General features: G+C 44.6%; 1 protein-coding gene across 1 annotated transcript in view; it reads left to right on the top strand.

The window, feature by feature from the left end:
- Positions 1–12,209, top strand: part of MINDY2 (MINDY lysine 48 deubiquitinase 2) — a 65,125-nt gene that overhangs the window by 29,592 nt on the left and 23,324 nt on the right. Inside the window, exons 4-5 of the mRNA XM_081083927.1 lie at positions 1,145–1,303; positions 9,827–9,929. Coding sequence (XP_080940053.1) covers positions 1,145–1,303; positions 9,827–9,929 — 262 coding nt within the window. The remainder of the gene's footprint in view (positions 1–1,144; positions 1,304–9,826; positions 9,930–12,209) is intronic.

Below are 12,209 nucleotides of genomic sequence, written 5' to 3'. Positions count from 1 at the left end.
CTTAGCCTTTTATGAATATAGAATATACTTGTCTCTCTCAGTAGCATTAGTTGCATGAGATCAGAAACTTTGTCTATTTTGTTCTATATATATAGTTTTTTAATCTTTACTGTTGAAAGTATGTCCCTTTTATTCCCCATTGACCCTATCTAGCTCACCCCACCCCCACCCTAGACCTTCACCACATTATTGTCTGTGTCCATGGGTTATACATATGTATGCCTACCAGTTCTTTGGTTGATCTCTTCCCACACACCCACCCCCACATTCCCTCTAAGATCTGACAGTCTGCTCTGTGTTTCTCTGTCTCTGGATCTATTTTGTTCATCTCTGGTTTATTTTGTTCATTAGAGTTCATCTATGAATGAGCTCATCCTATCTAATAATAGACAAACATGGTAATTGACCATACCTTCGCTACGCCTCCCATTGGCTAATCAGCACGATATGCAAATTAACTACCAACAAAGATGGCAGCTAATTTACATACTGCAGACAGGGTGGGACAGTGCCATCCCGCCTGCCCCGCTGCCATCTCTGCCTGCTATTTGCCACCCGGAGCGGTGGGGCGGGACAGTGCCATCCTGCCTGCCCTGCTGCCATCCAGGCCTGCTATCTGCAACCTGGGGCGGCGGGCATCCCGTGTGCGACCTGACCCAGGGCAGCCTGGTGGGGCAGCAGCGATCCGCCGGCCCGCCCGGGGCGTCCTGTGTGCGACCCGACCCAGGGCGGCTGGGCGGGACAGCGTGGCTACTCTGTCACCCCAACTTCCTCATCACAGCTCCCTTGGGGGCCTAAGCCTTCAGCCAGACATCCCCCGAGGGCTCCCTGGCTGCCAGAAGGATGTCTGATTGCAAGCTTAGGCCTGATCCCCAGGGGAGGGGGCCTAAGTTGACAGGTGGACATCCCCCAAGGGGTCCTGGACTGCAAATGGGCGCAGGCCAGGCTGAGGGACCCCCCCGCCCCGAGTGCACAAAATCAGGCCTCTGGTATTATTATATATTTAGAACTCAGATTGGTGTCTGGCACATAGTACATACTTAATAAAAATAAAAGATGGAAAATTAGAAGGAAATGTCTTGCATGTAAATATCTTCTTTATTACTGTTTCCTTTTTCTTATTGTTACCCTTTTCTGTTTTCAGAATATGAGTGATGCTATGGCAATCTTGCACAAACTACAGACAGGCTTGGATGTAAATGTAAAATTCACTGGTGTCCGAGTGTTTGAATATACACCAGAATGCATAGTATTTGATCTCCTTGATATTCCTTTATACCATGGGTGGTTAGTGGACCCTCAGGTAAGTAGAAAATTTTAAATTATATAAACACAAATTTAGTAAAATGCTATTACTTTGGCAAATTAATTTAGATTATATTTTTGGTGTGTTTTTTTAAGGGAGTTTTTTAAAATTTTTATTATTTTTTTTAATCAGAGAGGAAGGGAGAGGGAGAGATAGAAACATCAATGATGAGAGAATCATTGATCGGGTGCCTCCTGCATGCCCCCCACTGAGGATCGAGCCCTAAACTTGGGTATGTGCCCTTGATCAGAATCGAACCTGGGACCTTTCAGTCCGCAGGCTGATGCTCTATCCATTGAGCCAAACCGGCTAGGGCTGATACTTATTTTTGTTTTTACCTGGAATGAGCCAAATTGAGAGGTTAAGAAAGCAGTCCTCCAAACTGGTAAACCTGCCCAAGCCCAAGACTTCTGAGTGTCCCTTCAGGGAGTTAGGGGGCAACTCAATTAGGGCCATACCAGCTAGGCTTTACTTGTTTTTTATGAACCTGACTATACATTCTTTTTACACACGTGAAAATTTAGATTTCAAGACTGAATTTATATAGATGCCATTTCTCTTTAAAGTAAATTATAGTTTTAATACAATCCCAAACAAAATCCCAGCAGATTGTGGGAGTAGTTTTAGAATGTGAAAAGTTGATTCTACAATTTATATGGAAATAAAAAGATCTAGGAATAGAAGCCAAGATATTCTTTTTTTTTTTATAATATATTTTATTGATTTTTTACAGAGAGAAAGGGAGAGAGATAGAGAGTTAGAAACATCTATGAGAGAGAAACATCGATCAGCCGCCTCCTGCACATCTCCCACTGGGGATATGCCCACAACCCAGGTACATGCCCCTGACCGGAATCAAACCTGGGACCCTTCAGTCTGCAGGCCGACGCTCTATCCACTGAGCCAAACCGGTTTCGGCAAAGATATTCTTTTAAAAAATAAAAAAGTATGTTTTTATTGATATTAGAGAGAGAAGGAAGGGGGACAGAAAGATAGAGAAACGTCAATGTGAGAGAGAAACATTGATCAACTGCCTCCTGCATACCCCCTACTGGGGATCAAGCCTACAACTGGTCTTATGCCCTGAGAGAGATTTGAACCATCAACCATTTGGTGCATGGACGACGCTCAAACAACTGAGCCTCACCAACTAGGGCAAAGCCAAGATCTTCTTGAAGCAGAATAAGTAAGGAGGACTTGCTCTTCCAGGTACAAAATATTTTAACGATTGTAGTTAAGAAAGACTGTGTGAATATATAGACAGAATTAGGGCACTGTAAGGTAATGGGGGAAAGGTAGTCCTTTCAATAAAAGGTGCTAAGACAATTAGATATGTAAATAGTTAGCCATTCTAATCCAAGTTAAGACTTGCATAAGAATTTAAATAAAGAAATTATGCAAACCAGAAAAAAAGTAGCCAGGTAGCCAATTCAAATTTCTAATTAGATAGCCAATTAGAAAAAAATGAAGTTGTTTCCCCCAAGACACACAATAAAATTCTATTCCATGTGCACTTATCTTTTAACTGTAAAAAATAAAATTATATAAGTTTGAGAATATGTTTTTAACCTTAATGATAAGAAAAGGTTCTAAAACAAGACACAAATGTATTAACTATGAAGAACATAGGTGGAACATGACTACATTAAAATTGAGAATTTGTATTTGTCTGAAAAAATTCCAAAGAGAATGTAAATGTAAGCCACAGAGTAGAAGATGATCACAACTTACATTAGGATGAATATCCAGAAAGTATAAAGTGCTCCTACAGGTACTTTTTTAAAAGGTAGGCCATCCAGTAAAAAAAGGAGCAAATGATTTGAATAGGCACTTCACAAGAATGGATATGCAAGTGGCCAGTGAACATAAGAACTAGCCATCCGGGAAATGCAAATTAAAACCAAAATGAGATACCACTCTGCACACATCAGGATGGCTAACATCTAAAAGTCTGACAGTACTAAATGTTGGAGAAGATGTGCATTGTATTCTCATTTCCTGCTGAAGAGAATGTGAATTGTCTGTGTACCTTGGAAAGCAGTTTGAAATTATCTAGTAAAGGTGAGGATAAGGATATCCTAATATTCAGAAATTTGACAGTGCATATCCTAGAGAAATTCTTGATATGTGGAACAAGATAAGTGTACAAGAATATTCATAACAGTATTATTTGTTGTAGCCCCAACTGAAAACAACTTAGGTAGCTGTCAAAAGATGAAATATTATAGAACAATGAAAAAGAACAGTTGCATACAACTACCTAGCATATTATATATTTGATTATTTGGTTTATTGTATGTGTTTGTTCCAGAATATAAACTTTATGAAAGCATAGAACATTTGTTTTGTTCTCTGCTGCATCTGCAATTGCTCTAACAGCACCTAGTATATAGTAGTGTATAAAAGGCACCCAAATGAATTAATTGAATGAAATATAAATACGGAGATTCAGCCTATGAAAACTTGAAATTTTGTATTGTTCATTGTTAGTATATAGAAGTAAAATTGATTTTTGCACATTGATCTGGTATTTGTTATTTTAGTTGTATTTTAGTGGATTCCTTAGGGTTGAAAATTCAGGTTCTTTGGCAAGACAACGAAGTTGACTCACTAAAGAAATGCTCTAAACAGTGTAAGTGTTAAGAAATTAAGACTGAAGCTCTAGCTGGTTTGGCTCAGTTGATAGAGTGTCGGCCTGCAGACTGAAGGGTCCCAGGTTCAATTCCAGTTAAGGGCATGTGCCCAGGTGGTGGACTCGATCCCCAGTGTGGGGAGTGCAGGAGGCAGGTGATATTCTCTCTCATCATTGATGTTTCTATCTCTTTTTCCCTCTCCCTTCCTTCCTCTCTTAAATCAATAATATATATATATATATATATATATATATATATATATGTATGGATATATATATGTATGGATATATATGTATGGATATATATATGTATATATATATGTACGTATATATATATAATATATGTATGTATACACACACACACACGTGTGTGTGTGTGTGTGTGTGTTTAAAAAGAGAAAAAGAATGAAAATCTAAAAGAACTGTGCCCTCCATTTGCTTCTTAAGGGTTTAAGTTTTCATTTTAAACGTATCAAAGCTGGAAGTCATACTCTTTTGTGTGGTTTACATAGACTCGTAACCAAAAGATCCTCTTTCAAAGAAAAACCTTATTTTACTCTGCATCGAAAGATTGACAAGTGAATACATTTATGTGCTTTTAGTTAATATGAAATATTTTAGATATGTATATAACATTTTCCATAATTCACTGCTTTGACTTTTTCAATTTACTGGCCTTCTCAACCAACCATCAGTTCCACTTGCATGGTTAAGAGGCTTTTACAAAACATGATAGAATTTTTCAGGAATCCTATATAATGAAAGCCTAATATACTAAGTGTCCGGTCGTCCGTTCAGTCAATGAAAGCGTAATATGCTAATGATATGCTAAGGCTGCTCAACCGCTTGCTATGACGTGCACTGACCACCAGGGGGCAAAAGCTCTGACTGGTAGATTAGCTTGCTGCTGGGGTCCAGCTGATTGAGACTGAGCAAGAGGGGCTGGACATGCCCTGGAGCCCTCCCCTGGTCCTTCCCTGGCTGGCCAACCTCCCGCATCCCTCCCCGGCCCTGATTGTGCACCGGTGGGGTCCCTCAACCTGTGGCCTGCGCCCTCTCGCAATCCGGGACCCCTCAGGGGATGTCAGAGAGCCAGTTTCGGCCAGATCGCACAGGCCAGGCCTAGGGACCCCACTGGTGCACGAATTCTTGCACCAGGCTAAAAGAAATAAATTATAGCCTAGAGCAGAGCACTTGTTCTCAAATTTTGCTATTCAGCAGTGGAATAAAACTTAGACAATTGAGAAGCAACTTGAGCCTGGAATTCTTTTAAATCTTTTTTAAAACTTAATTTTAGAGAGGGAGATTGGGGTGGAGGAGAGAAAGAAACATCCAGGTGAGAGAGATACATCAACTGGTTGCCTCTCGCATGAGCCCCGACCTGGGATCAAACCACAACCTAGGTATGTGCCTTCACCGGAATCAAATCTGTAACCTTCCAGTGCACAGATGATACTTCAACCAACTGAGCCACACTGGCCAGGGCCTAAATCTTTTTAATAAGCTTCCCAGTTTGGGAACTACTGTCCAGAGTATTTCTTGTGCAGATATATGTTATGACTTATGATGTTCAAAGAGTAAGTATTCAAGAAGATCATTTGGCCGAAACCGGTTTGGCTCAGTGGATAAAGTGTCGGCCTGCGGACTAAAAGGTCCCAGGTTCGATTCCGGTCAAGGGCATGTACCTGGGTTGCGGGCACATCCCCAGTGGGAGATGTGCAGGAGGCACCTGATCAATGTTTCTCTCTCATCGATGTTTCTGACTCTCTAGCTCTCTCCCTTTCTCTCTGTAAAAAATCAATAAAATATATTTTTTAAAAAAAGAAGATCATTTGGATGTTGAAAGAAAATATCGGCCCTCTTATTTTTTATATCATTGTATTAATTTATACTTGTTTTATTATGGATATATTATATTAATACAGTAGTACATGTAAATCATTTATAAAGATATTTTAGGGATGGGAGGGCAAACAAAATAAGTTGTTGAGACAGCAGAAATCTATTTTTCTTCAATAATCAAAACAAAGTATAATGGAGAGAGAGTAGAGATGCCCAATTTTATATTCCTATAACTTAAAACATTGAATTCACTTTTCTAGTGAACCTCCAAAGACAAATCTACATTAACAAAAGAGAAAAATGGTAATTGTCGTACGGTGATACCGTTTTCATTGGCTAATCAGGGCTATATGCAAATTAACTGCCAACTAAGATTGGCAGTTAACTGCCAACTAAGATTGGCAGTTAACTGCCAACAAGATGGTGGCTAATTTGCATATGTAGGCACAATGCAGGGAGGCGAAAGGGAAAGCAGGAAGAAGCCCCCTGCCACTGACAGTGATCAGAAACCCAGGGGGGAGGTAAGAGCTGGGGGGCAGGGCAAAGGCGGCCCTGGGGCCGCCTTTGCCCTGCCCCCCAGCCATGATCGGAGAATCAGGCGCCTTTGCCGCCCTGGCCAGTGATAGCAGGAAGTAGGGGTGGAGCCAGCGATGGGAGCTGGGCACGGTCGAAGCTGGCAGTCCCAGGAGCTAGGGGTCCCTTGCCTGGGCCTAAAGCGGAGCCCATGATCGCGGGGCCGCTGCAGCTGCGGGTCCCCGCTGCCCGGGCCGGACGCCTCAGCCACAGGCATCCTGCAGGGGCAGGGGCGGAGCCCACCCGATTGCGGCGCCCCCCGCTGCCACTGCAGGTCCCCGCTGCCCGGGCCGGACGCCTAGGCCAGAGGCGTTAGGCCTGGGCAGGGGCGGAGCCTGCAACCGCGGGGAGCTGGGGGTCCCCTGCCCAGGCCTGACACCTCTGCCGGAGGCCTCAGGCCTCAGGCCTGGTCAAGGGGCCGATCCGGTGATTGGTGATCGGAGGGTGATGAGGGTCAACTCCTCTGGCCGAGGCATCAGGCCTGGGTGGGGGGCGGAGCCGGGGATTGGCGGGATATGATTGTCCCCTTGCCCAGGCCTGAAGCCTGGGTCAGAGGCGTCAGGCTTGGGCAGGGGGTGGAGCTAGCGATCAGAGGGAGATGGGGGTCCCCTGCCCAGGCATGATTCCTGGGCCAGAGGCCTCAGGCCTGGGCGGGGGCCAGAGCCAGTGATTGGGGGGAGATGGGGGTCCCCTGTCCAAGCCTGACACCTCTGGCGGAGGCGTCAGGCCTGGGCAAGGGGCCGATCAGGCGATCGGAGGGTGATGGGGGTCTACACCTCTGGCCGAGGCATCGGAGGGGTCTGGGCCAGAGGCATCAGGCCTGGGCTGGGGGCAGAACCAGTCATGGGGTGAAATGAGGGTCCCCTGCCCAGGCCTGACGCCTCTGTCAGAGGCATCAGGCCTGGGCAAGGGGCCGATCCTGCGATTGGAGGGTGATGGGGGTCAACGCCTGAGGGCTCCCAGTATGTGAGAGGGGGCAGGCTGGGCTGAGGGACACTCCCCCCCCCCCCCCACACACACACCCCCAGTGCACGAATTTCGTGCACCGGGCCCCTAGTATTAAATAAGAATCATTAGGCAAAAACTGTCCCTGATTAATATATGTTAACTTTTCTTCAGAAAAATAAAGTTAGTTGTGTCTACTCATTTTCACTATACTTGGCTAGGAAGTAAATCCTATAGAATAAGAGGCTAATATGCAAATCGACCGAACAGCGGAATGACTGGTTGCTATGACGTGCACTGACCACAAGGGAGCAGATGCTCAATATAGGAGCTGCCCTCTGGTGGTCAGTGCACTCACACAGGGCGAGCACTGCTCAGCCAGAAACTGGGCTCACAGCTGGCGAGCACACAGTGATGGCAGGAATCTCTCCTGCCTCCGCAGCAGCGCTAAGGATGTCTGACTGCCAGCGGGCCTAAGCTGTCAGTTGGACATCCCCTGAGGGCTCCTGGACTGCGAGAGGGCGCTGGCCAGGCTGAGCAACCCCCCACCCCCTAGTCTACACTAATAAAAGAGAAACATGGTATTTGGCGTACGACCACTACCCTTTTCATTGGCTAATCAGCAAGATATGCAAATTAACTGTCAGCCAAGATGGCGGCCGGCAGCCAGGCAGCTTGAAACTAACATGAGGCTTGGTTGCTTCAGTGACATCAGTGACGGAGGAAACCAACGTTCCCCGCCTGCGGCTGCAGGCCTCTGAGCGGGCAGTTTAAGAAACTCTGTAACAAATACCGCCGGACTTCAGCCAGCAGATTCGCAACATTGTAAGCAAAGGCCAGAAACCTACTTTCAGCCGAGGCCTAAGAGCTGGAGCCAAGCCTCAGAGCTAAAGCTGGCCCAGAATAAAAAATAAAAAAGAAAAGAAAAGAAAAAAAGGAGCAGTTGGGAGCTTCAGTCACCCACAGCCTGAAAACAGCCCTCAGCCCTTCACCCAGAATGGCCAGGCACCCCAGTGGGGACCCCCACCCTGAAGGGTGTGTGACCAGCTGCAAACAGCCATCATCCCCTCACCTAGGCTGGCCAGGTACCCCATTGGGACCCCCACCCTGATCCAGGACACCCTTCAGGGCAAACCAGCCAGCCCCACCCATGCACCAGGCCTCTATCCTATATAGTAAAAGGGAAATATGCCTCCCAGCACCGGGATCAGCGGAGCCATGAGGCCTCCCGGCACCGGGATAAGCATGACAGGGGGCAGCACCCAAACCCCCTGATCGCCCTGCAGCTCTATGTGTGACAGGGGGTGGGGCCACAACCTCCCTATCCGCCCTGCTCTGTTCGTGACAGGGGAAGGCGCCCAACCCCCTGATCAGCCCTGCTCTGTGCCTATAGGGGGGAGCTCCCCAACCCCCCCCCCCCACAGGCCCTGCTCTGTGTGTGATGGGGTAGAACCATAACCTCCCCATCGGCCCTGCCCTGAGTGTGAGAGTGGCGGCGCCCCAACCCCCTGATGGGCCCTGCTCTGTGGGTGATAGAGGGCGGTGCCCCAACCCCCTGATTGGCCCTGCTCTGTGTGTGACAGGGGGTGGCGCCGCAACCTCCCCATCGACCCTGCCTTGAGTGTGACGGGGGCGGTGCCCCAACCCCCTGATGGGCCCTGCTCTGTGAGTGACAGGGGGCAGTGCCCCAACCCCCTGATTGGCCCTGCTCTGTGTGTGACAGGGGGTGGCGCCGCAACCTCCCCATCGACCCTGCCTTGAGTGTGACGGGGGCGGTGCCCCAACCCCCCAATCGGCCCTACCCTGAGTGTGACTGAGGGTAGCATCATAATCTCCCAATCTCCCTGCTCTGTGCATGACAGGGGGCGGCGCCCCAACTCCCCAATCAGCCCTGCTCTGAGCCCGACCAGGGGCTGCACCTAGGGATTGGGCCTGCCCTCTGCCACCCGGGAGCAGGCCTAAGCCAGCAGGTCGTTATCTCCCGAGGGGTCCCAGACTGCGAGAGGGCACAGGCCGGGCTGAGGGGCCCCCCCTCCCCCCCCCCCCAGTGCACAAATTTTTGTGCACCGGGCCTCTAGTAATAAATAAAATGGGAAAACTTTAATCTCATAAATTTGCATCTTTATATTTGCCTTGCTTTACATGCAAAATATTTGCATTTCAGAAAAGAAAAAAACTGAGCTTTTCTTATTTTTCCTCCTTAAATGGTTTATTTTTTATTTTAATCACTTAAATGCATCTTTACAACCTTAGGAAATAAAGTTGCATGTAATAAACCCATTTAATTATTTTTTGCGTAATTGACATACAAGTGAGCACTATTTTCCTTTTTAAAAAAATATTTTTTATAATATAGCTGTAAACAAAACTGAAAACAGTTGGGTGTTAATTTTAGTGTTGATTTTTTTCATAAATAATATTTGTATCTTTAGTATTGTATTAGAATAAAACCCTAAAGAGTGATATTGGTTTCTTTGTTATTGTTTTTAATCTTATCATGATTAGTAAGACAGTCATTTGTTTTCTAGATTGATGACATTGTAAAAGCTGTTGGTAACTGCAGCTACAACCAACTAGTGGAGAAGATCATCTCTTGTAAGCAGTCAGACAATAGTGAGCTGGTTAGTGAAGGTGGGTGAGTGCTGCTATTACCTGACTTATTCTTGGCAAAATAAATTGTCTGATAATTTAAGATCTTTCAAATGTCTTAAAACAGAAGTGTTGCCACTTTTATAGGAATTAAGTAATTTTTCATAAAGGTGCCACTGAAAGGTTTTTCCTAGAAACCTTTTCACTTGACTTGTACAATGAGGCCTGGATTTTAATAAAGGTCTTTAGAATCTCTTGTTAGCTTTTTTAAATCCTCACCGGAGGATATTTTTCCATTGATTTCTTAGAGAGAGGAAAAGACAAGAGAGAAATATCGATGTGAGAGAAACACATCGATTGGTCGCTTCCTGCCCGGGCCATGGAGGATCCTGCAACTAAGGTACATGCCCGTGACTGGAATCAAACCCGGGACCCTTTGGTCTGCAAGCCGATGCTCTAGCCACTGAGCCAAACCGACTAGGGCTCTCTTGTTAGCTTTGATACGGTAAATTATCAGGGGTAACTGATAATTGCTTTCTAAAAAAATTATTATTATTTGGGAGTACGACGTGAACTTTATAGTTCATTCTGGACACTTCAGTTGACTAGAAGAGTATCATGGTACTCAGTATTCATTTTAGTAGGGCTCTGCCTTATGTTTCAGTATAACATAGTATAGTAAAGCTCCATTCTTTTTTTTTTTAATATATTTTTTATTGATTTCAGAGAGGAAGGGAGAGGGGGAGAGAGAGAGAGATAGAAGCATCCATGATGAGAGAGAATCGTTGATTGGCTGCCTCCTACATGCCCCCCACTGGGAATCGAACCCGAAACCCAGGCATGTGCCCTTAATTGGAATCGAACCCGGGACCTTTTATTCCGCAGGCCAGTGCTCTATCCACTGAGCCAAACCATCTAGGGCTAAAGCTCCATTTTTAATCAAAGTATACCTTTGATCATTCAGTTATCCTAATCCTTAACTAATTAAAATTGCTAAATTCATCGCCATAGAAGCAATTTCATATTTTTCAGCTGTGTTTCAGTCAGTGAAGGGAAGGAGAAGAATGCTGTCAGGAGCTATAGCATTTGGATATACCTTCCCCACCACCCACTTTACTTTTTCATAAATATGTTCAAATACTGAGGTTGCTATTCTCTGTTTGTAGGGTAAATAAAAGGAAGAAAAATCATAAGTTGGGAGTGAGCTTCATTTTTCTTAGACACAATTCTTTTACATGTGGTGTACATTATATATTATTATAATATATATTACTATTATCATTTTTTTAAAAAATAAAAACTAAGTTACTACAAGAGTATATGAGAACATATAAAAGAAGACATGTACATGAATCCCATACCATATTGATCTATCAGAACCCAACTAATTTTATTACACCACTATCCAAGTTTAGCAAGAGGCAAGTAGCAAGAAAACACACAGTATTTTAATTGAGGCTTATCTTAGTCTTCTACTTGCCTTAAACACATAAATAAATATACAAGGATATTAATCATTGTTCTGTATGACAGCTCTTTCACTACAACCTAAGGCAGCAAAGTTTAAATTTTAGAGGGGAGAGAAGCCATAAAATATTTGTTAAAAATATTTTCTCTAGCTCAAGCTGGTTTGGTTCAGTGGGTAGAGCGTTGGCCTGTGGACTGAAAGGTCCCAGGTTAATTCTGGTCAAGGGCACATACCTCGGTTGCAGGTTCCTCCCCGGCCCAGGCCCATGCAGGAGGCAACTAATCGACGTGTTTCTCTCACATCTTTATTTCTCTCTGTCTTTCCCTCTCTCTTCCACTTTCTCTAAAATTCAATGGAAAAATATCCTCGGGTGAGGATTTAAAAAAGAAAGAAAGAAAGAAACAGAAGACAGATCAATAGCCCTGACCAGTTTGGCTCAGTGGATAGAGCATTGGCTTATGGACTGAAGGGTCCCAGGTTCGATTCCAGTCAAGGACATGTACCTTGGTTGCGGGCGCATCCCCAGTTGGGGATGTGCAGGAGGCAGTTGACCGATGTTTCTCTCTCATCAATGTTTCTAACTCTCTGTCCCTCTCCCTTCCTCTCTGTAAAAAAAAAAAAAAATCAATAAAATATATTTTAAAAAAAAGAAAACAGATTGATAAATGACATTAAAACATTTAAAAAACAAACAAATATTTTCTCTCACTAGAACTTACCCAAGCTCTATACACAACAAATGCACAACAACAACAAAAGCTCCAGTACCTTTTTCACTTCTCCTTTTTCTCAACCTGATGTTGCTATTATTATTATTATTATTATTAATTCTCTGACATTGATTTCCCAGGATA

This window comes from Myotis nattereri (assembly GCF_964212035.1).
Source record: "Myotis nattereri genome assembly, chromosome: 1".
In the NCBI taxonomy this organism is placed as follows: domain Eukaryota; kingdom Metazoa; phylum Chordata; class Mammalia; order Chiroptera; family Vespertilionidae; genus Myotis; species Myotis nattereri.
This window is presented reverse-complemented; position numbering and strand designations above follow the sequence as displayed.